The sequence below is a fragment of the Salvelinus sp. IW2-2015 genome, linkage group LG18 (assembly GCF_002910315.2).
Source record: "Salvelinus sp. IW2-2015 linkage group LG18, ASM291031v2, whole genome shotgun sequence".
In the NCBI taxonomy this organism is placed as follows: Eukaryota; Metazoa; Chordata; class Actinopteri; order Salmoniformes; family Salmonidae; genus Salvelinus; species Salvelinus sp. IW2-2015.
In genome coordinates this window covers 41,300,772-41,325,903 of record NC_036858.1, presented here as the reverse complement: position 1 = coordinate 41,325,903, position 25,132 = coordinate 41,300,772, and the positions used below count along the sequence as shown (strand labels likewise).

At 42.0% G+C, this 25,132-nt stretch overlaps 1 protein-coding gene across 1 annotated transcript in view; it reads right to left on the bottom strand.

Annotated features, from left to right (window-relative positions):
- Nucleotides 1-448: 448 nt before the first annotated feature.
- LOC111977893 (wings apart-like protein homolog) overlaps nucleotides 449-25,132 on the bottom strand; it is a 33,989-nt gene continuing 9,305 nt past the window's right edge. Inside the window, exons 2-20 of the mRNA XM_024007670.2 lie at nucleotides 24,405-24,793; nucleotides 20,424-21,159; nucleotides 19,828-20,120; nucleotides 19,500-19,621; nucleotides 15,465-15,560; nucleotides 10,935-11,099; nucleotides 9,528-9,664; nucleotides 7,854-7,965; nucleotides 7,384-7,617; nucleotides 7,173-7,284; nucleotides 5,744-5,841; nucleotides 5,503-5,579; nucleotides 5,094-5,266; nucleotides 4,734-4,849; nucleotides 4,147-4,401; nucleotides 3,819-4,032; nucleotides 3,625-3,713; nucleotides 2,541-2,636; nucleotides 449-2,420 (exon numbers count right to left, since the gene is read on the bottom strand). Coding sequence (XP_023863438.2) covers nucleotides 2,355-2,420; nucleotides 2,541-2,636; nucleotides 3,625-3,713; nucleotides 3,819-4,032; nucleotides 4,147-4,401; nucleotides 4,734-4,849; nucleotides 5,094-5,266; nucleotides 5,503-5,579; nucleotides 5,744-5,841; nucleotides 7,173-7,284; nucleotides 7,384-7,617; nucleotides 7,854-7,965; nucleotides 9,528-9,664; nucleotides 10,935-11,099; nucleotides 15,465-15,560; nucleotides 19,500-19,621; nucleotides 19,828-20,120; nucleotides 20,424-21,159; nucleotides 24,405-24,771 — 3,558 coding nt within the window. The 5' untranslated portion in view covers nucleotides 24,772-24,793 and the 3' untranslated portion in view covers nucleotides 449-2,354. The remainder of the gene's footprint in view (nucleotides 2,421-2,540; nucleotides 2,637-3,624; nucleotides 3,714-3,818; nucleotides 4,033-4,146; nucleotides 4,402-4,733; nucleotides 4,850-5,093; nucleotides 5,267-5,502; nucleotides 5,580-5,743; nucleotides 5,842-7,172; nucleotides 7,285-7,383; nucleotides 7,618-7,853; nucleotides 7,966-9,527; nucleotides 9,665-10,934; nucleotides 11,100-15,464; nucleotides 15,561-19,499; nucleotides 19,622-19,827; nucleotides 20,121-20,423; nucleotides 21,160-24,404; nucleotides 24,794-25,132) is intronic.

Sequence of the window (25,132 nt, the reverse complement as noted above, 5' to 3'; positions counted from 1 at the left end):
ATACAAGCATATTTGTCTCTATTTAACAGCTGCCAGTCAAGCAGAAAGCCAACTGTCAATATGTGGTGCTTTGTTAAGTATAAAACGCTTGTTTCTATTGTGTAACTCACTCGGTCTGTGTACAGTCGAAGTCAGCTCTGTGAGTCTGTCAGGGTGAATGAACACACACAGAGAGACAGAGAGAGGGCGAGTGAGAAGAGAAGCATCACACACGCACACTGCCAGAAAACACAGTCATGGCCTCATAGGGGTGAGAAAATAAGGATAAACAAGATTGTATGCATGACTGTATTCTGTCTCCTCTTCACACGAATACCAATATCAAGTTCTATTACATATAAAAAGTGTCTGCCTCCTGAGGCTAAGCACATCAGTATGGTAATGTCAGAATGCATACACAAGTATTTCTAAAACAATACTAAAACAATACATGAGAAAGATACAGTAGTATACTGAAAGTAGCAACTTTTTATTTGAGTTACAATTCTTTACATGTAGCCAAAGAATGTCCTCAAAACCAGTACAAACATTTTTTGCCCTGCAGTTGTCTTTTTTTATACATTTTTTTGTTTTGACTTCAAATGACAACTCAGAAATGTTGTATAAAATAAAAATATCAGCTTCAGAAAAGTAGTCTAGCATTCTAACATCCATTAACCACTATTTACAGATGTTTACATCTGTTTACATTATTTACATTCTGAAATTCCATCCACGACCAGATTTGCAAATCAACTCGAAAGAAACATGTCTGTTCAACTGCAGCTCTACAAATCAGAGGGAAATGCCATGAAACGGCTATCAGTATAGCTGTCAGTCAAACACCATCTTCTTGGAGGACAGGACTAGTTATAGTGTAGCTGGAAGGATGATAAGGGGATTCACCGCTCAGAGTAGGAAGGTCAGGTCCAACTTGACATAAGACACAACAGCTGGTAAAGAAACACTACAGCCTGTCCAGAGCCAACCACTACCACCACAAACACTTGTGTAGAGCCGAAAGGATAGGTATAAACAATATGGTAGCAACTTCACTTTTCCCTCTGTTAGGCTAGGTAGACTTTTACCATCCAGTCCTCTCCGACCTCCACAAGTACCTAGGGGGTTGGGGCTAGGACAGGGGTCACCAACACAGGGTACTAGGTATGTGGGCTTGCAATCCAGCCTTGCAGTAACAATTGATTAGATTTGATCTTTATTATATTTTAAATCAGGTGTGTCATTGCAGGACTGGCTGGACCCTGCAGCTCTCCAGGACCAGAGGTGAACCCTGAGCTAGGCGTTCGTTCTGGATAGGCACTACTTGAAGTGGTTAGATACAATGCCCACAGAACAAATGTTACAATAATATAGGCAAAGAACAATCCTTTTCAGTGAGGATTATGCCAGTTGGCTGAGGTTTGGTTATTATTAATGTCAGGCCGGTTTACGAAGGACTCTCTGAGTCTAATGAAAACCCTATATACAGCAGTTATTATACCCAGCCACTTCAAGCGACATGTTCGGTGGAACATGTAAAAGGTCAGGAAGTGCAGAGACTTGAAACATCTTAAGCAGCAGCAGATCTGGATGGTCAAATAAATACATGAAAACCACAATCATTAAAATCATCTGAACTGCTATTTTAAAACAAACAACTCAATTTCTTTACTGTAAAGTCAAATTGGGAAAGGCAGGAAGGAAAACAATGCCAAAACAAAGATTTAAATAACGTTAACAGTCATCCAGACCTGCTGATCTCTTTTAAATCAATTTAGATAGTTAAATGACATGCCATTCTAAGAACTTAAACAAGCATGATGCACTGACAGTAAGCTTATACAGATAATGGACATATTCAGAGCTGAAACTTAGCTCAGAGAGAACTACAGGGGCCTTCCACATTGACCTTCCCTTTTCTACAACCATCAGAGGCAAACATGTAAATGGCTACACTGATCTTTTGCATTCAACCATTCCACACAACTTAACAGACATTGTTGACACGTCCATGAGTGCTATTTTCAAGCTAATCAATGATTACATCCTTGATTCAATATATATATAAAAAATACAAAAACTCACTCCACATGCCAGCAGTCTCAAGCTGTCCTCTGCAACTAGGAATCTTACCAGTAGTTGGATGGTGTGAAGATTTAAAAAAGCATTGATTAAAATCAATGGTACATGTTAACGTGGCTTTGGTTCAGAAAGTGCTGAGTTTGTGTGTCTTGCTCTTCAGAATGAGGACGCAGGTTGAAGCGTTGCCGGGGAACACTGTTGACCTCTGGTGGATTCTCTGTACAGCCCCTCCTGCTGGGGTTGCCAGATCTAGCAGGACCGTTATGTGCATTCAGAGTGCAAAGAAGGATTAGCTAACAGTGCTCCAGGTAGTCTATGACACGAGAGATGGATTTATGCCCTGTGGTTCCAAATGCACACTGATGAAAAAGAGAGGGTAGAAAGCAAGTTAGCTTGTATTGTGTTTGTGTGTCTGGTACATATTTTTTTTAAAGTTATGTGAGACACTAGGCCATTATCAAAAGACATTTCCCACTTACAGTGAGGTTCATGAAATTCAAGAACTTCTTCAGCATTTCCGTCATGATGGAGAAATCTCCCTTGGGTAGGTTTTCCCGCACAATAATCACATTAACCTGAGGAGAGATGAGCAAATACACATCAAGTGGCAATCTGCAACATTTTCCTCTCGCGAAAATATATGTGCAACCAGCTACAAAACCTGAGCAATAACAAGCTTGGTTTTTGGAGTCTGCAGAGCTCTTGGTCAACTCTGCACCGATGTAGGTGGAGCAGAAAATCCGTGTCACAACGAGATGTTTAGGGGAGTAGGATACTAGCCTTTCCCACAGATCCACATATTTCCATTTAGCCAAAGGCTACAACGAGACACTTAAGCTTCAAACTAGTTTTTTAAATTTTTATACCAAAAATAGGTTGTTTTAATGGGAATGTATTGTTTCATTATGTTCTGTTTAATAGCTAACTATTAACACAAGTGAATTCTGATACAGCATTATGCTTCAGTGCTCAGGTTTACTTGTATATTGTAATTTTTCCTTTTAAAGTCCCACTCCTCTTGTATTTGTGTTTGTTCATTGGATAGGACAGAGGGAAAGAGGAAAGATAGAGGAGAGAGTTGCTGAAATAAGTGGGCCGGATCCGAACACATGCTGCAGTGGTATATGGAGGCGGAGTCAGACCACAGCTAGACCTCGATAGGCCACGATCATGTCCTCTTTAATTCACCATGAACAAAGTACAGCACTGCAGCTGCCTTACCTTTTCACTTATTTGTTAATATGTGTACTTTATTTATTTTGTAACTAATATTGTAATAGCCTTTCGCTACACCCGCGATAACATCTGTTAAACGTACGTGACCAATACATTTGATAAGCTTCAACTTCACGCACAAGTGTGAAGCACCCGAAGAGATCTGCCATCAAGACAGAAGAATGGCACTGGTTTGCAGAAGCCTATACTTCAATCCTGCAACCTCAGAAATCAAGCCCTTAATTGATTAATTGAATCAGGTGTGTGGGTGCTGAGATGGAACAAAAGCCTGCACCCACAATGGCAGGATCGAGGAACAGGGTTATAGCTAATTTGCTGGAAGCTTACCTGACTGCCCTGACACAGACAGCCCAGGAGCAGAGCTGTGTAGGAGGCCACGATGCTGTCCTCCATGTGCTTCCCAGCATGCTGTAGAGCTACAACACCACAGAGTGAGATCAACACTCAACATGGAGCAGTGATAGCATTGAAAACTGCTGTTGCAAAAATAGGATTTTACACACAGAGACACACATCTTTACCTTTGTTGAGGTCCAGCTCTTCCTCTTCCTCCTCTTTCTTTGTGTCCTTCTCCTTGTCATTGTCACTGTCGTTGGTTTCCGTGGCGACCCACTGGATCTCGCCCGACGTCTCCTGCCACTCCCCGCTCTGGTCCTGGGGTTTGGGCGCCTCGCTGATGAGGTCATCAGTCTTCGCCTCGGCCAATATGGCCGCTCGCTCCCGCTCCAGGAAGAACTGTGGACGGAGGAAAAGACAGACCACAAGAGTAACTCAAAATCCTGTGTTATTTGGCCTCATTTCTCTGTAAGTTATTCTGAAGTCGTGATGTAGTTATAACAAAACTCTTACCTGCACCAGAGCAGCCAAGGCACCTGAAGAAGAGTCCTTGGGCTTCTCCTCAGCACCCTCTGAAGGGGCTGCTGTAGGTGGCTCTGCCCCGTTCTCGACCTCTGTGGAAGCTGGGACTGGTTCAGGGGTCTGGGTCTCATCTCCTCCTGCCTCTCCCTGGCTGCATTCAGGGCTGGTTGTGTTGAACTCCATGTCCACCAGACCGTGGCGGTTCCTTGCACTGTACTCCACCAGGTTAATCAGCAGCCCCAAGCCCTATACCAGCACACACACCAGACGAGAGATGCTGTTAAAAAAAGCTCTCAAGGACATACACTTCAATAAGATCCATAACAAAACATTGTGAGTACAAACAACCCTGAAATTACAACATTTAAGCGTCGGTTTTAATAACTACTTAGTCATTCATTAAGATTAGAGAACCGCCAAAATATTTTGGCATTCAAGCTATTGTCAGCGTTCAAGGTCTCCTCAAACCGTGGGCACTTCAAATAAAGTGGGTACAAAGGACCCACATTTTTTCTGAGATCGTACAGGTAATTGGATTTGTGTAATCATTTACATAAAGGCCTCTCACACACGCTCACCAGGACTCGGATGTCAAAGCGTTGTTCCTGAGGTATGTAGCGTGGGACCCGTAGGATGCAGTTGAGTGCAGTGATGATAAGCTGGTCCTGCTCTCCAGTCTTAGTGCTTCCCCACTCTAAAAACCACAGTACAGTACATAGTTACCACACTCCCTCCACCCTGCAGTAGTCAGCTGTGGCCTGAGACCAGTCAGGCTTAAGTACTACAGCCCGAACACACCTTTATGGGGACTCTAGCACAGCTGTGATGAGGTCCGTGGGACAACGGAGAGCAGAGAGCACAAGGCACTAGCTAGGGACCACAATACGCTAGCTACAGTGTTGCCGAATGTAGAAGTCGTGCTGATGCAGTGATATTACCATTGTCGTGGGTGAGGTTGAGCAGCACCCCTATGACGGCCCTCATGCAGTCCTCCACGGCCTTGCCCACGTTGCTAAAGCTGGAGTGGGGCAGCGCCGTGCCTGACGAACACAGAGAGCTGTTCACCTCCCGGCTGTAGCACTGGATCATGTCCACACAGTACCGCAAACCTCTGAGTGAGAGAGAGAAATTAGATCATACAAATTAAATGGGACTTCCTCGGCCACCTAACGGTGTCAAAGCTTCTTTAAGTCCCAGGAAAACTGAGGGGACAGAGATTTAACACGGAGTCCTTTACAGGGACTGGTCTCTATACTAGAGGTGGGTACTGGGCAGAGCGAGTAGAGGTGGAGTGAAAGATCAGGGCTCTGTCACCAAAAGATTAGCATGTGTTCCAGTCGCTCTCACCTGGCAGAGGACATTATGAGCTGAGAGTCCTTGTAGGCGATCAGGTAGCCCTGGTTCTCTGGGTTCTGGACAGTCACCTGCAATGGAAGGACAGGAAGACATGGAAATACCTTTTAAAATTGTCAAATAAAAAGGTGGTTAGATGAGGCTGAGAGTGCAGTCTATTTATTTTCCCATTTTGTATTCAATGAATGGATTTCAAACATCTGAGCCTGCTAACACTCCTTGATGTTGTACTTACACTCTCTAGTACTCTTAGACACCTCTCTGCCCCCCATAGCGACGACACCAGCTTCTCCTTGTCATCCTCTTGGCTCAGGTTCTGGACACATTCTTTTACTGCAGGAGACACACACAATGAATGAATGAACATACATACAGTTGAAGTCGGAAGTTTACATGCACTTCAGATTATTTCACTGTATCACAATTCCGGTGGTTCAGAAGTTGACTGTGCCTTTAAAACAGCTTCAAAAATAGCTTGAAAAATTCCAGTAAATAATGTAATGGCTTTAGAAGCTTCTGATAGGCTAATTGACATGACGGGTACTTTGGTACCGGTTTACTCCAGCATCTTCACAAGGTCCTTTGCTGTTGTTCTGGGACTGATTTGCACTTTTCGCACCAAAGTATGTTCATCTCTAGGAGACAGAACACGTCTCCTTCCTGAGCGGTGTGACGGCTGCGCGGTGCCAACGTGTTTATACCTGCGTACTATTGTTTGTACAGATGAACGTGGTATCTTCGGGCGTTTGGAAATTGCTCCCAAGGATGAACCAGACTTGTGCAGGTCTACAATTTTTTCTCTGAGTTCTTGGCTGAGTTCTTTTGATTTTCCCATGATGTCAAGCAAAAAGGCACGGAGTTTGAAGGTAGGCCTTGAAAATACATCCACAGGTACACCTCCAATTGACTCAAATGATGTCAATTAGCCTATCAGAAGCTTCTAAAGCCATGACATCATTTTCTGGAATTTTCCAAGCTGTTTAAAGGCACAGTCAACTTAGTGTGTAAGTTGTAAACAAGTAAACTTCTGACCCACTGGAATTGTCTGTAAACAATTGTTGGGAAAAATACTTTTGTCATGCACAAAGTAGATGTCCTAACTGACTTGCCAAAATATATTTGAGATTCTTCAAATAGCCACCCTTTGCCACTCTTGGCATTCTCTCAAACAGCTTCAGCTGGAATGCTTTTCCATTGAAGGAGTTCCCACATATGCTGAGCACTTCTTGGCTGCTTTTTAAAATAATAAACCTGGATTAGCTAACACAACGTGCCATTGGAACACAGGAGTGATGGTTGCTGATAATGGGCCTCTGTACACCCATGTAGATATTCCATACATAATTTTTAAAGTAATCTGCCGTTTCCAGCTACAATAGTCATTTACAACATTAACAATGTATACATTGTATTTCTGATCAATTTGATGTTATTTTAATGGACCAAAAAAATATATATATTTCAAAAACAAGGACATTTCTAAGTGACCCCAAACTTTTGAACGGTAGTGTATATGCCAATGAATATAGCCTAACAAAGTGAGTTGAACTTGATAAGATGCAACTCTCAAATATAGGAACTAGGACAACTAAAAAAAAGTATGCTTCTGGCGCAGAAAGGTGCTCCGACAGTTCAACAGAACATGCACACACACAAACACCCACCTTTGTCTACAATGTGGTCCAAGCCTCCCAGTAAGCGCAGCTCCTCTTTGAACCAGTCGCCGGCTCTCTTTGAGGTCAGCGACAACAGGGTCTCCATGGCCAAGTGACACGACTGCAAAACAAACAAAACAAAGTGCTGTAGAACTCCAACCCACAATCATCATCAATATAAATATTAAACATAATCATTATTCTGATTGTTCCTGCATACCGTGATGTTCTCCAGGTCCAGGTGCTTGTTGTGGACCGTCTCACACAGCTTGCGAATCTTCTCCTTGACCTTGGTCATCTCCTTGGCAGTCAGCTGGTCCTGGTGGTGGCCCGAGTGGTCGTGCTCCAGCTCCAACAGTCTGATCATCAGCTCTAGACTGGCCCGGTCCAGGTCCATGTTCAACCTGTCTCTGCTTAGGATGTACATTAGAGAGGCCGTACACAGGGCAAGGTTCTGGAGACGAGTGAAGGGAGAGCGGGGAGGGGCAACAATGAGTTCAGAAGCAACTGGTGGCAGGGGAAGTCCTTGAATCTTTTCCTTATATATTCAAATAGCGAACTTTGAAGTATCTACAGAACAAATAGTAGGTCATGCTGCCACCACAAATAAGCAGAGGGAGGTTAATTGTAACCCTACTGAAACCCTTTATTTTGGGTCAGTTGTGGTTGTAGATTAGAACAGATTCCTACCGGATGCTGCGGGGCATCATTCAACATCTTGAAGACCTGAGCCACCTTCCCTCTGGCCCGTAGGTGCATCCGGAAACTGGGCATTGCACACCTTGCAGCTAGACTGATTATACTAGACAGAGAGCAAGAGAGGGGGAGGTTGTTTAACTTCTTATGGCTGGGGGGCAGTATTGAGTAGCTTGGATGAATAAGGTGCCCAGAGTAAACTCCCTGCTACTAAGGCCCAGAAGCTAAGATATGCATGGTATTAGTAGATTTGGATAGAAAACACTCTGAAGTTTCTAAAACTGTTTGAATGATGTCTGTGAGTATAACAGAACTCATATGGCAGGCAAAAACCTGAGAAAAAATCCAACCAGGAAGTGGGAAATCTGAGGTTTGTAGGTTTTCAAATCCTTGCCTACCCAATATACAGTGTAAAATTTGGTCCAATTGCACTTCCTAAGGCTTCCACTAGATGTCAACAGTCTTTAGAACCTTGTTTCAGGCTTCTACTGTGAAGGGGGAGAGAATAAGAGCTGATTGACTAGGAGGTCTGGCAGAATGCCATGAGCTCAGTCTCGCGCACGCCCGTGAGAGTTAGCTGCGTTCCTTTTCATTTCTAAAGACAGAGGAATTGTCCGGTTGGAATATTATCGTTTGACATGTTTGACATGTTTCTACGAACTGCAATGGAACTGTCGTCTGAACTAAATGCGCGAACAAAAAGGAGCTATTTGGACATAAATTATGGACTTTATCGAACAAAACAAACATTTATTGTGGAACTGGGATTCCTGGGAGTGCATTCTGATGAAGATCATCAAAGGTAAGTGAATATTTATAATGCCATTTCTGACTTCTGTTGACTCCTCAACATGGCGGCTATGTGTATGGCTTGTTTTGGTCTCTGAGCGCAGTACTCAGATTATTGTATGGTGTGCTTTTTCCGTAAAGCTTTTTTGAAATCTGACACAGCGGTTGCATTAAGGAGAAGTTTATCTATAATTCCATGCATAACACTTGTATCTTTTATCAATGTTTATTATGAGTATTTCTGTAAATTGATGTGGCTCTCTGCAAAATCTCCGGATGTTTTGGAAGCAAAACATTACTGAACATAACGCGCCAATGTAAACAGATTTTTGGATATAAATATGAACTTTATCGAACAAAACATACATGTATTGTGTAACATGAACTCCTATGAGTGTCATCTGATGAAGATCATCAAAGGTTAGTGATTCATTTTATCTCTATTTCTGCTTTTTGTGACTCCTCTCTTTGGCTGGAAAAATGGCTGTGACTAGGTGCTGACCTAACATAATCGTATGGTATGCTTTCGTCGTAAAGCCTTTTTGAAATCGGACACTGTGGTGGGATTAACAACAAGTTTATCTTTAAAATGGTGTATAATACTTGTATGTTTGAGGAATTTTAATTATGAGATTTCTGTTTGAATTTTGTGCCCTGCACTTTCACTGGCTGTTGTCATATCGATCCTGTTAACGGGATTTCAGCCATAAGAAGTTCAGAGGAGAAGAGTACATAGAAGATTGAGTGGACAAGTGTAAATAATACTAAATCTGCTCATGTCTTCTAGACTTGAGCATATAGCTGGAAATGTATTGAAGGGATGTTAAATCAGGTAACATCCTTCCCCAAGGTGGACAATTTTGAGTGGATTTGTCTTACCTAAGGCACCGTGTGTTGAGTGGCTGGCTGCTCTTCAGGCCAGTCTCCAGGTACTCAAAGTCATCAGTAAACTCCTGGTTCTCACCAAACTCTACCACATCGTTGAAGTGCTTCACATTATGCACAACCGTGTACAGCTGCAAGGGGGAGCGATAATGACATGATGAATGACATTTACACAAGCAAATGATACCGAGCATAGAGCAACAATAACCGCCAATTTTTTTATTTTTTATTTTTCTCGGGCTGCCTGTCCAAACAGTAAAATACTTTCTTTTTTTTTTACATTTCAGGGATGGAATTTCTTGGGGTGTAACCTTGAACTAAAACAAGATAAAGTATGAAGAAAAGATAATCAACCTATATATTTTGAAAAAAACATCCTATTTGAGAAGTAAAAATCCCCAAAATAAAAGCTTTTAGTCAGTAAGATTCTAAAATTCAGAAATGATGCATTCAGGAGTATGGCATGGGCTCCCATTGATTTTGTTATAATGTTTGAGTCACTTAGTTATGGCAAAATGCGTAGAATTGCAGGAAATTAATTAGCTTAAAAACGGCTATATTGTGTCATTGGGCCAACAGGAGGGCCTCTAAAATGTTCGGTCGGCGACACCCCCATCATGCCTTCTGCCACGTCCAACCACCTAAGACTCGTTTTGATCCAGAAAAAAAAACGATATTTAAAATAGAAGGGATATTATCCAATGCAAGTTCCAAAATGTTTCTCTGTGTATTCGTGTGTGTCCAGAGAAGGAAAGAAAAGTCACCCAGCATGCAAAGCAGCTCCACTCCATCAGTTCTATTAGCTGACTGGGATAATACCCCCTCATCAAGAACACCGCTGGGAGTGGAAGTGTCTGATCAGCTGTGTGTGTTTGCTTGCTAGAGATTAGACCATGTCTGTGTTTGCTGGCTAGTGATTGGACCTAGGCACTGCCCAACGAGATAGCTTAGCTTCAGTCCCTATTGGCAAGGGGGATGTGCAGCTAACCGTATGGTCAAGAACCAGAAGGCAGATCTGCTAGCTATAGCTAGGCCTTAAAGGGGGGCTGAACTTTCTGACACTAGAATAAATGTTTGCCTCATAACGATGCCACATAGGCAATTTTTTAAACGAGAAGTTGCTTTGTAGGGGCAGTGGTGCTTTAATAAAACAAGATGCTCCTCAGGCCCTGACCAGCCCATGCTGTGTTTTAAATGAACAAAGACAAGCTTTACACTGCGCTCCAAATGGACATTAACAGGCTAAACTGTGTCTGAAATGAATAAAGAGAGTAATAAATCTCTAACAGCATGCAAACAAGTTGTGAAAATAGCAGATGAGCGTTTGGGGGATGTTTACAGTGAAAAGATAATGTTGACTGTCTTGAGGGCGTGAAATATCCCGCAGCATGGCTGGCTCACCTCCTTGTGTTCTTTTCTGCATTTGAGAGCTGTGACGATGTCCTGGTAAGGCTGAGTGGGGATGGTCACAGACTTGATGACTTTGGGCGGTGGGGGAGGAGCTTTGAACAGACCGTCATCCTTGTGGGAGTTGGTGTCCTTGCTGCTTCCGCTCAATACGCTGGCCTGGAGAGTCAAAAAGCAGAAAACATTTGAAAAAGCTAAAAAGACAAACAACTTTCATTCCAGTTGCCCTTATCTGAATTGTTTTCAAGTCTTGACTAAACAGAATACGGTTAATATTGATTTAGATTTCCTCCTCTGAAATGTAATTTAGGTGAGGCTGCTATTGGGTTAATGTAGGGCTGCACGATTATTCAAATTTTAATAAACATTGCGACATTGACATGTGCAATATCCATATCGCAAGAGGCTGTGATATTATGAAGGGAGTGGCTCCTATCCGTGACCAGATTTTAAACACATTAGCACGCAAAATCTCGCAGTATCTCGTGGGAATTTGGGACTTCAAAATGAGATGCAAGGTTCTAATAAGTGCCATTGTGTAGAAATAGCAAAGAAAATACTGTTTGATGAGCTAAGTTAGCTAGCAAGGTATACCAGTTATCAAAGAGGTTCTAGCTAGCTTTGCATGCATGGCCGTACCAGCGTTGTCAAAGAAGTTAGACCGTCTCTGGTGTCGTGTCAACATTACAACCAGGACGGACTGTCCAATGGGACGCTAAAATGCCGGCACAGACACAGCTCTCATGCAATGCAACAATCTTTTATTATCTGTAGTTAATAATAGTCAGTACACATAAATTCACATAGCCATGAGCGAGCATGTCGTAAACTGTAAAGTAGCTAGCTAGATGTGTCATCTCCATTAGCTATACATCTTGCCATCACATAAAAAAATACATACAACAAAATGTCTCAATACACAGCATATTTAGTCCACAATCTCTCAGACATTTGGCTCGTAGTTCTTGCACAGGAAAGAAGTGGACAGTTTTCAGGGGCCTACCAGAACACAACAAACAGTAAACAGCGTGGGGAGATAAAAATGGTGAGGGAGAAATCAACCATTCGACCACTACAAAGTGCCATCGTATACCCACAGATCAAATTGATTTTAACAGTATAGACAGTATTGATAGAGTCCACTAGCTTACTGCACTGGTGTAAAATGTCACTATTGCATATGACTTGTATATATTAACATTTCTGGGAAATCTTTGGGGTACACCTATGAATCTGTTAGACATACATACATACATACATACATACATACATACATACATGCTCTGTAAACTGATTTGCATTTCTGGGGTGAGGTGGGGCTAACATAAGAAATGGCAATCCCGCAGAAATTGAAATAGACATACTTTGTGAAATCAAATGTCTTCTTACACGAAGATGGAGGAATGCAACCCAGCTCACAATAAACCATTCATGAAAAAAATGATCTGAAGTACACCCCTACCTGCTGAGTATAAAAAAATGAAGATAATTATACCCCAAAATAGATTGAATGGGCATGTCATTTACACAGCCAACTAGCTAAATTGCCATACATGTTTAATGCTTTGCGACCTGTCCCCAAATGAATGTAATTGGTTCAGAGTTTGTTTTGATATTTTAACATGCGTGTCGTGATCACGTTTGGTGTAGGGGGACAAAATACATTTATGCACGATAGCGCACGCGCGCAGCCAGTTTGTGTTCCGTGTCAGAAATATAAGATCTGGACATGGACTATGAGTCCCTCCCTATTTTGAAATGCCACTTAGCTGTCTAACACCTGTTTGTTTCATTTTACTTTTGATTTATTGTGCGAGTTCCCACTCATTGCTCCTCTTTTTTCTGCTTCCCAGTCCCACACACCAAGCCCCACCCACTGTCACTCAAGCAGGCAGTTCCTCGTGCTCAAGATTCACTCTGTATGCGTTGAGCAAAATACACATGCAGGCAAGATTATTTCAAACCAAGAACGACGCAGCTTTTCACTCTGCTTATTCTGCAAAACGCTATTTAGTTGATTTTAGCAAGCTGCAAATGTTGCCAAAAATTGTGATAGCTATTGATTAGTATTAGGGCTAACTAGCTGGCTCGCTAAATCCATTGAGAAACTTTTGCTCTAATACAGGCCAGTATCTGTGGGAGTATATCAGCATTGTTTGTGTAACAACTTGTTCTTAGAGAGGAAAAGGCAAAGACTATTCTAAAAATCTGTCTGAATGTACCTATTTAAATCTGATTAGTTTCCCTGGGAAACACTGACCAACACTTTGGTTCCTACTCTGTCACAACTATAGAATTAAAATACTAGAATGGACATGAACCGTCTTATGATATTCTAAAGGTCATCCACTTGGTCAACCATGGTTTTCCAGTGCTGTGAGAAGTGTAAAATAATGCATTTTAAGAAAGTATCTGCACTGTATGTTTGTTAGCTAGCCAGCCAGTTTAAGAGGAATGATTATATTAATGTTTCAAATGAACTGCCAATGTGCCAACAATTCTATTACACAATTTGATATATCATATGCCTTACTATTATTTTCCTGCAGAAAAAAAAATTCTGGATTATGCCTCTACTGCCATTCATTCCAATTAGACTGGTTGGGATTTATCCCTGAACTTTTAAGGTTTATGACATAGTCCCTCTAGTAATTTAATAGACCAAATCAGAATATTTTTGAACAAAGAGTTCCGGTAGTTTCGGGTTCCGCGTGTCAAAACATAGGAAATCATATGCAGACCACCGTCGGACTAGCTCGATTATCTAATGCATAACTGACTAGATTCATATACAATCATCAACACTACGCTTGTTATCAAGTGTCCATTTTTCTGGAGGTCAGCCAGATAGCTTGTTTGCTTCATTCATGGAGGAAATGCTAGCTAGCTACATTGCAGCTGACCTGTATGCTAGCCAGAGCCATGTATTTGTATGCATACATTTTTTTAAATAATAAACAAACACATAGCCAGCCAGCTAGTGCTAATTCCAATGTTGGATAGCTAAAATCGGTTCCATCTATGAAAATATTGACAATTACCTCACCGTATTTTAACTTATCCAATCTTCAGCCACTGGCACTTTGCAGCATCCATTACTCAAAAACAGTAGCTAGTTAAATGTTAGCTAGCCCATCTGTAGCCCCCAACTACCTAGCTAGTTAGCTAGCTAGCCGAGTTCCAGTTATTGTCGTTATTTTTCAGCCATCTTGTTGGAACACCGAATGACCACAAGCTGCCTGCCAGTGGGTGCAGTAGCTAGCTAGTCCTGCCTTGCCATTGCATTGGCTATCTTGCCAGCACGCATGGATGAATGCAGATGTTAGTCATGTAAAGTTAGCAAGCAAAGACAACCCTTGTTTTCAATTAATAAGATGGCTTGGTAGCTACATCAGCACACAAATGTATCCTTACCCAGTGTCGATGATGGTTCCATAGCCTGCCATTCGCTGAGCTGGGGCTACGAGGTTTTCAGGAAGTGTACTAGCTAGCTACTTGTCTGGCATAAGCCTAGCCTACATGTTGACCTGTAATCATTGCAATTTGACTGTTTTCCTCTGTTTGCCACCAGGTTTGGACTAGTTGCCTGCTTGCTTGCTAGTAACTGAATGTTACACACAGAAAATAACCTCTGTTTAAAATATTATTCATTGACTGTAATATCCATCTATGAATGAGTGAACAGGAAGGCTATCATTGTTTGTTGTTTATTGAAAACAAACAGGTTTTGGACTTAGTCAACTAATGTGAGGCTGTGTGTCCCGAGTGGCGCAGTGGTCTAGGCACTGCATTGCAGTGCTTGAGGCGTCACAACAGACCCTGGTTCGATGTGATTGGAGTCCCATAGGGCGGTGCACAATTGACCCTGCGTCGTCTGGGTTAGGGTTTGGCCGAGGTTGGCAGTCATTGTAAAATAAGAATTTGTTCTTAACTGACTTGCCTAGTTAAATAAAGGTTCAATAAATAAAAAATCCCCATCATCTGCTGGATAATTTCAAGATTACACCATGAAATAGCACTGCAACATTGCAATAACATAAACCATTGTCAAAGTCGATTTTGCCGGCTCCTTACCTACGTGATTACTGATTTGTAAATACAGAGCACAACCATACAGAGAACCATGCACAGAATGCAACTTTCTCCACGCGGAACTACATCCGTTGTGAGACATTGTGATCTCTATGGTTACAACCATCTCCTCCATTAGTTTTTTAATTTGTTGTAATGCCAAACAAAAACAGCATTCCATGTGCACACTTGTCCAACCACACAATTTGAATGACCATTCTATTTCAGCTAACCCAAGCTGTTTTGATATAAAATTGCAAGTACAAATGTAATTACCTTCCAATATCGTGCAGCCCTAGTTCAATGCATTATTCTAGGACAACACATTGTTAGACAACACATGGTTATCTTCGTGCTAGAGATGGCAAATTCAATAGAGAGAGGGAGAGAGAGATAATGTGTGTGCGACCAGTGTTAGGCAGAGCCTTGCTAGTGTCCTAGAGTAGTTCTCACCGGAGCAGTGTGTGCACGGGCCAGGGGTGGCAGGGGCATCTCTTCAGGCTCAGGCTGGTTCCAGTGGCGGGCATTGTACACAGCTTTAGCAGGGGACTGCACACAACAAAAGCAACAACAGATCCAGGGTAAGTACAGTAGCAGTAGAATTGATGACAGAGGTTTCAGTAGCAGTGGATATGATTCAACATGAATGCCTAAAACCAAGACATACCTTGACCTGTGTCCTCAGTTTTGGGAACAGTGAGTAATAGACACATCTGACGTGTTATTATTAGCATCATAATCACCATACGAGCAAAATGGTGGAGACTGCTGAACGCAACTTCATATCGTCTACACTTATGACCCTTCATGGCTTGTTTCATCAACAAGTTGCTTTCAGAATCAGACTCCAGGACAATATGGTCAACTAGACCTAGGTCACTTCTTTTAACATTTACCAGAAACTAGACTACTTCCAAAATAAATACATTAATCCCCTACATTTCCATTCTGAGACATTTATGTTCATCCTATCTTATCATTCTAGCCTATCCAGGTCTGAGGAGGCTCACTTCGTCATTATCAAACCATTAGATCTGATAGTGGTCAGTTGGTGACGGAAGGAATACAAAATCAGAGATAATTTAGACATAAAAGTATCTTAATTTCATAGGTACACCTTTCAGTATGTTCTAACATTGCATTCTAATGAAAAACCATTCATTTTTTAAGTAGTCCAGAGCATGTCCTGAATATGAATGGCCTATATTGAGAGGATGTTATGATTATATAACCCATAAACCATGCTTCCATCCAACAATGTAAGTACATGTCAGAAACTCATGACAGGCCTGATGGAAACAGCAAATATCTGTAAACTTTCCAAATGTCGACAAAACAAAATACACTACACAGGGGTGGATAATATTTTGTCTGTTAAATAGATAGTGACAAATGGCATTGGAAATGCTTTTTTTGAGCAATTCTTGATAGAATAACATAGGGTCGGGACAATACCAGTATTGCGATACTCGTTAGCATCGTGGCAAGGAAACAAAACATGAAGCAGATTTAACTTTTTTGCGAAAACAGCCCTAATGTTTCAAACAAACATCTGTGGTCATTCAGAGTCACATTTATTTATTTATTTTCCAAACTATAGCACAATATTTTACATACAGCAGGTTTTTAAAGAACCAAATAGTTTCCATGGGAAAAAATATTGCGATACTGGTATCGACCCAGCCCTAGAACAACCCTAACGTCGAAGTAAACTGCAGTCACTATGTTGTGCAGTCCACTAGGACATGGAAAAGCATGCACAGTTTATTATTTAGGCTACATATCAAATAAATGGATGTTGAACTTAACAGGGTGGTGAGCAATGAACTTTCTGCTCATTTCCCAGAAATATAATTATGTATAAAAGTCTTAATTTGTATGCTGGTGACATGATTATCGGTGCTTGGCTGCCAAATGACAAATAAAATGATTGCGCTCTGATCCATAGTCTCATCATGTACAGTTGAAGTCGGAAGTTTAAATACACCTTAGCCAAATACATTTAAACTCCGTTTTTTTTTTTTTTTTTTACAATTCCTGACATTTAATCATTGTAAAAATTCCCTGTCTTAGGTCGGTTATGATCACCGCTTTATTTTAAGAATGTAAAATGTCAGAATAATAGTAGAGAATGATTTATTTCATCTTTTACTTCTTTCATCATATTCCCAGTGGGTCAGAAGTTTACATCCACTCAATTAGTATTTGGTACCCTTCCACAATAAGTTGGGTGAATTTTGGCCCATTCCTCCTGACAGAGCTGGTGTAACTGAGTCAGGTTTGTAGGCCTCCTTGCTCACACACGCTTTTCAGTCCTGCCAACAAATTTTCTATGGGATTGAAGTTGGTGCTTGGTGATGGCCACTCCAATACCTTGACTTTGTTGTCCTTAGGCTGTTTTGCCACAACTTTGGAAGTATGCTTGGGGTCATTGTCCATTTGGAAGACCCATTTGCAACTTCCTGACTGATGTCTTGAGATGTTGCTTCAATATATCCACATAATTTTCTTGCCTCATGATGCCATCTATTTTGTGAAGCGCACCAGTCCCTCCTGCAGCAAAGCACCCCCACAACATGATGCTGCCACCCCCGTGCTTCACGGTTGGGATGGTGTTCTTCGGCTTGCAAGCATCCCCCTTTTTCCTCCAAACATAACGATGGTCAATATGGCCAAACAGTTATATTTTTGTTTCATCAGACCAGAGGACATTTCTCCAAAAAGTACAATCTTTGTCCCCATATGCAGATGCTAACCGTAGTCTGTTTTTTTTTTATGGCGGTTTGGGAGCAGTGGCTTCTTCCTTGCTGAGTGGACTTTCAGGTTATGTCAATATAGGACTCGTTTTTACTGTGGATATAGATACTTTTATACCTGTTTCCTCCAGCATCTTCACAAGGTCCTTTGCTGTTGTTCTGGGATTGATTTGCACTTTTCGCACAAAAGTACGTTCATCTCTAGGAGACAGAACGCGTCTCCTTCCTGAGCGGTATGATGGCTGCGTGGTCCCATGATGTTTATACTTGCATACTATTGTTTGTACAGATGAACGTGGTACCTTCAGGCATTTGGAAATTGCTCCCAAGGATGAACCAGACTTCTGGAGGTCTACAATTCTTTTTCTGAGGTCTTGGCTGATTTCTTGTGATTTTCCCATGATGTCAAGCAAAGAGGCACTGAGTTTGAAGGTAGTCCTTGAAATACATCCACCGGTACACCTCCAATTGACACAAATGATGTCAATCAGCCTATCAGAAGCTTCTAAAGCCATGACATCATTTTCTGGAATTTTCCAAGCTGTTTAAAGGCACAGTCAACTTAGTGTATGTAAACTTCTGACCCACTGGAATTGTGATACAGTGAATGATAAGTGAAATAACCTGTCTTTAAACAGTTGTTGAAAAAATGACTTGTCATGCACAAAGTAGATGTCCTAACCGACTTGCCAAAACTATAGTTTGTTAACAAGAAATTTGTGGAGTGGTTGAAAAACGAGTTTTAATGACTCCATCCTAAGTGTATGTAAACTCCCGACTTCAACTGTAGCCCATCTCTGCATTGCATCTGCGAGCTGTTGGCTAGAGCGCACTGCCAAGACCAGAGTGGACACATTTACTGTGTTTGTGTGTGTTTGTGCCAAAACCATTGACAAAGTTATAAATGGAATGGAAAGACGTAGAACTTCTGTTTTTTAGCTATACAGTCTTAAAGGCCAGGATTCAAACAAACGCAGATAAACGACCTTTGTGAACTGCGATTTACTTTTAAAGGAGATTGATGCTTGAGATGATATCTGTAGCATTTACAGTGAATCAGAGAAACAGCCTTTTAAAGTCTATAGCAGTGTGCAGGCCATTAATCTCAGTTGGTTTGAATCTCGGCCCAAGAGTAAAGGATCTTCAAATCAAAGTTTATTCGTCACAGGCACAGAATACAGCAGGTGTAAACAGTAGTGAAAAGCTTACTTGAAGCTCTTCCTTAACAGTGCCGAATAAACAGTTCCTGAATAACTCCGCTACTGTGGGGGGTGCAGTTAATACTTATTATTGGAATTAAAACAAGCTAGTGGTCCTCTTTCAAAGCTTAAATCACTCGTGGTCAGTCTAGACATGTGTGCTATGACAATAGTGTGACTTTGCGCTTGAGTTAAGGCGAGAGGTTCTTGTGATGTTTCTGAAGATTCATGTAATTAGGCCTATCCCATTCATTTGCCTTGCAAAAAAAGCAGTGTTCTATATCCAGAGACGCAAAGCAGAAGGAATCAATAACAATATCACAGCACAAAAATCCCTTTATTGGGAACGTTCTCCCACTGCTCACCCGTGACTGCTTGAAACATTATTGAACATGTACTCCCCTTAGTGACAGCAATTCTAACTGGGTTACCTCATGAGCACCGCTACAAATACACTGTGAATCAAACAGCTCTTTCCATACACACTCTCCATCTCACACACATTCAAAAATCAGACTTCATAGGTCCCTCACCTTTTTGGGCCCACTGAAGATTTTCCTGCCAACCTCCATGGATTTGTCCCCGTGTTTTCCTGAGCGACCCTTCTGCCCTTCAGACCCACCAGGGATCGAGTCATCAGAAAACTCCAGAATATCTGAGAGGGGGGAAACAGCACAATAAGGTGGAATCAACATGTTGGAAATACATGTACAATAGAAATCCTGTTACATGTTGTAGGAAAACTGACTAAGTAACGCATCCTATTTTGACTGTATATGATATAGCTTATCAAATCATCTGTGTTTTTCATAGAGCTAACCTCTTTATTGCCTTTAGACAAACATCAACAGTATATGTCACCTGTACTGCTGCTGCTGTCCTGAGAGTCGCTGGGCTGGGGGCTGTCCACAATAGCTGCCATTGCAGCTGCTGCAGCCTTCTTGGCCTTCCTCTTCTCTTTGGCCTGGGAGCCCTCCTCTTCATCACTGTCGCTCTCACTGGGGTCGTCAAAGCCAAAGTACTTGATCTTGTAGCTGCTGCTTCCGCCGGCAGTGTGGTCCGCTCCCTCCTCCCCCTCCTGGTCACCTTTGTCCTCGAAGCCAAAGAACTCCAGCTTGGTCTCCTTCTTGGTCTTACTCTGGGTGGTTCGGGACCTGACGGTTACAAGAGGAGAATCGATTCATTTCAAATCAGCAGCTGAGTGTCTTCTTAAAACAGAAGAGGTGCTTAAATCGAGAAAACAGATTCACCTAGGTTTAGGTGTAGTGGAAACATTTGGTAAACCACATATGAGGGTGAGCTGAGTGGGTATAAGAAGGGACGTTATGCGCTTACCTGTAAATATACAGTTGTACAATATTAAGCAGTATCAAGCATGTCATGAAGGACCAGTGGGAGGCAACTCAGGCAAGAGTCTTGAGTGTACTGTCTGAGCCACAGCCAGTGGAGTCGTTTACCTGGTGGGTTTGGCTGGAGGTATGTCTGCCTTCTTCCTCAGCCGTCCCGCCTCCCCCAGGTCAGCGGGGGGTGCGCTGGTGATGAGCTCGTCCATGCTGCGCTCTATGGAGTCCTGGATGGTGACGTTACACACCGACAGGCAGGATGGGTGCAGCACCGTATAGTCCCGTACCCGACCCCTGCCAGCAGGTTTAGTCGCCGGTTTGGCCACTGTTGTGATAGCATTAGTGCCAACGCAACTGCTGGCAGTGGACACACTTTTGTGAATCAGTGCAGCCGGACTGCTGGCGGCTACGGGCAGTTTGCTGTCGCTAGTAGCAGAAGCATCTGGAACATCGGAGGCCTTGTTTGGCTTGGGCCGGATGTATTTCCTAGTATTGGACGGCCTGAGGAGGAATGGGGAGGGAGGGATGTTGTCAACAACCAGCTCGGCCGGAGACTCGTGTTCAGCACTTTTCATCCCACCTGAGGAGAGCCCATCCTTGGAAGATGAGGACTGTGAGTCCCCACTAAACCCTGGTGCCTCAGCCGAGTCTTTTTCCTGGAGAGGATCCATGCTAGGGGAGGAGGTAGACAACTCCTGGGTTCCTATTAGGCTCCATTCCACATATGGGTCCTTGGGCACAGTCTTTGAAACAGAGGACTGAGCAATAGGCTTCTGGTTACTCTGTGATGTATTTCTGAACAAGGACTCGCTACTCTTTTCTGCACCCTCATTGAACAATGTTTGCTTGCCTGTGAGCACAAAAGAGACAAAAAGAGCATGTTAACAAAAAGGAAGCATTATAAGACAAGCATTATATTATAAATTACTGTTTCAGATGTTGTTCAACACAGCTGTTTGGTTTGTGTAATTTCTAATCAGTAATCTAATTCTAAATGAAAGGGGTACAGGCCTATTGAGACGATGGCGTCGCAGTAAAGCCTGATTTATCTTTAGTGAGCCGTCAGGGACAGATAGAGACGAGATAAGCTGACACAGAAGCTGGCAGCAGAGACTAAAAGCCCACAAGGGAGCCCATCACTTTATCTTCTCCAGAAACATCCACACACCACAGCTATCATCACCATTATCACAGACACACAGTGTCTTCCTTCCATAATAAAAGAAAATGCAATAAATAAAGTGAAATACAAGAGACAGGCAGGTGTTCTATACCTACTGTATACACACACACTATTTTACAAGCACCTGTGGAAACAAGACCAGGTTTCCATCCAACCTTTTAATTAAAGTATAGTACATGTCGGATAATTATGTTTTCTTCACAACAGGCCTGATGGAAACACCAGATTTGTCAGTAAACTGATCATTGCTAGACATCCATGTTCAGGTCTTACCCTACAAGTCAAAACTAACTCGGCCACTCAGGAACATTCACTGTCTTCTTGGTGAGCATCTCCAGTATAGATTTGGCCTTGTTTTAGAAGGTTATTGTCCTTCTGAAAGGTGAATTAATCTCCCAGTGTCTGGTGGAAAACAGACTAAACCCAAGATGTCCTCTAGGATTTTGCCTGTGCTTAGCTCCTTATGTTTCTTTTTTATCCTGAAAAACTCCCCGGTCCTTAATGATTACAAGCATACCCGCATTGGAAAACCTCCCTGGTCTTTGTGGTTGAATCTGTTTGAAATTCACTATTCGACCGATAATTGTGTGTGGGGTACAGAGATGAGGTAGCCATTCAAAAATCATGTTAAACACCATTATTGCACACAGAGTGAGTCCATGCAACGTATGAGACTTATTAAGCAAATGTTTACTCTAACTTATTTAGGCTTGCCATAACAAAGACTCAACTTAGACTCAAAACATTTCAGCATACATTTCTTTATGAATTTGTAAACATTTTTAAAAACATAATTCCACCTTGACATTATGGGGTATTGTGTGTAGTCCAGTGACACAAAATGTAATTATTTCAATCAATTATAAATTCAGGCTGTAACAACAAAAATATGGAAAAAGTCTGAAGGCACTGTATGTTGTGTGGTCCTCCCACTACGACTCGGGAAAAAGCATGCAGTTTATTAGGCTACAGGTGAAATAAGTTATGATGAACTTCACAGGGTGGTGAACGTGCACGGTGATGACCTTGATTATCCTTTCCAATAAATATCAAGGGACTAATTCTGGTGACATGACGATCGATGCAGTTTGACAAATAATAATCTCATCATGTCGGCTATACCCGCACAGTATCGGTGAGCTGTTGGCTAGAGCACACGTGCCAGGACCGGAGTGGGCACATTCACTATATACCCAGGGCTCTAAATGAATCTATTTGGTAGCACAGGTGCTCCCAAATTAAAAATGTTAGGAGCAGGAGAACATGAAATTCAGGCGCACCAGAAAATATGATTTTCTTTTATTGATTAAGATACAGCCTGCACCGAGTATACAAAACATGAAGGACACCTGCTCTTTCCATGACAGACTGACCAGGTGAAATCTATGATCCCCTAAATCCACTTAAAATCWGTGCAGATGAAGGGGAGGAGACCGGTTCAAAGATTTTKAAGCCTTGAGACAAGTGTGTGTGTGCGCCATTCAGGGGGTGAATGGGTAAAACTAAATATTTAAGTGCCCTTGAACAGGGAATGGTAGTAGGTGCCAGGCGCACTGGTTTGTGTCAAGAACTKCCACGATGCAGGGTTTTTCATGCTCAACAGTTTCCTCTGTGTATCATGAATGGTCCACCATCCAAAGGACATCCAGACAATTTGACCACTGTGTGAAACATTGGATTCAACATTGGCCAGCATCRCTGTGGAACGCTTTTGACACCTTGTAGAGTCCATGCCCCGACAAATTGAGGCTGTTCTGAGGTGGGGACAACTCAATATTAGGTAGGTGTTTCTAATGTTTGGTAAACTCAGTATTTATTGGGACTATATGAATTCTAGCTACTTCTGAAGCACATGTGCCCTAGAAACTAATATGTAACACTGTAAAAGACATTTGTTTATTATAAAATCTAAAATGTTGATACGAATACCTGTCATTGAAATTACAAAGTCCTTTGTGGAAAATTTGGTGTCCACATTGTGTAATAATAAAAAATAAAAAAATAAATACATTTAAAAAAGCAACATTTTCCTATTGCGATGCACTACATTTAAAATTGTACAGTCTCTTTAAAAACGTCAGGTTTGTGGTGACGACATGCAAGAGATCTGTCATTCATTCATTGCTATGATCATTGATCTCCTGAAGAAGCTATCCTTTCTATTTTCTTTTTGTGCCCCCAAATGTTTGGATATACTGGTAAGGTTACCAGGTTGCCAGCTAGCTAGCCAATGAGGTAACGTGATCAAAGTGTAAACAAACRGTTAACGACACACAAGTCGTTTTAGAACAGCCCACGACATGGTTAAGATTTTTTTAAAGCAAGCAATTTTCACTCTAGTAATGGTGCAAACATGACGCTATTAAATAAGCACTTACTTTTTTTTCTAGAAACAACAGTACAGCRAAGCCTYATCAGTACTGGGAGATATTTTTCCTAGTCGCACAGTGCTCCCWAAATAAAACTCCTGATCGCACAGCAAAATATTTTGTTGCATAATCAACCAAATTGGTCGCACTTTAGAGCCCTGTATATAAAGCAAAAATGTTTTGTAACAAAACCCCTCAGTATAGTTTAAAAAGCGATGGAAACCCATTTAACTTGGATTTTATATATTTGGTACATGGGAATTTAACCGCAACTTATTTTTATGTGCACTACGGCATCAAGCACAGCCTTTTATCCACAACAACTCAATTTGATGGAAACATCTCTGGAAAAGCCACATATTGTTTTTAATTCAGATTTCAGAATGTTCTCAGGAAACTCTGTTGCTAATTGGATGGAAATCTAGCTAGTGACAAAGTGCACACAACATCTCATTCTAAACTTCCGAGAGCATCCTCTCTAATGAAAACATATCCAACATGTTTATGGCCAACAGTCAGAGTTATCTGCCATCCAGTTCTTACCTGTAGATGTGCTGTTGGAGTTCCTACTGGTATCCACTGGTACTGTGACTGTAGCAGAAGGCAGTTTACTGGCCTCTCCCTCAGCCGGTTTAGACTGGAGCACACTGAGGGAGGTGACAGGCTTGGACTCATCGTCGCTGTCAAAACCAAAAGGATCTTCTGAGCTGTCATCATCCTCAATCCGGGGCCTCTTGAGTAACTCGACTACTTCAGGCTTCAGAGTGGGCCGCTTAGAGCCCAGTTGGGCCTTGTAAGTGGTCTCTCCCCATTTGGTGCTCAGTGTGGCCTTGTTGGAGAAGACCTCTTCAAATTTGGAGTTTGCCTCCCCTCCCTTACGGCTGTAGGTTTTACCAAATCTGGATGTCATGGTGATGTATGTTACATATTCTCTGTAACACCAGAAAACAATATTAGTTTATCAATATTTATCTCACACAAAGCTGGTGGAGGGTGTGTAGGCCTACAGGCAAAATAGGTTTTATGTTTTTCCCTATTTGTGATCAGACAATTAGCATACCTACAGATAGTTAATAAACTGGAGGGGGTCACATACTGCATTTAGCTAGCCAACAGATCCGACCCGCTTGCATACAACTGCACTAGGGTCGGAAGCGCCTTCCAGTGTAGATTAAGGCACAGCAGAGCCGATGAGAAATGCTAAATAGTCTACCTACCGACAACTGGTAAAAAGCTATCATGCGTGTGCTGCTCTGTCTCCTCTCACTCAC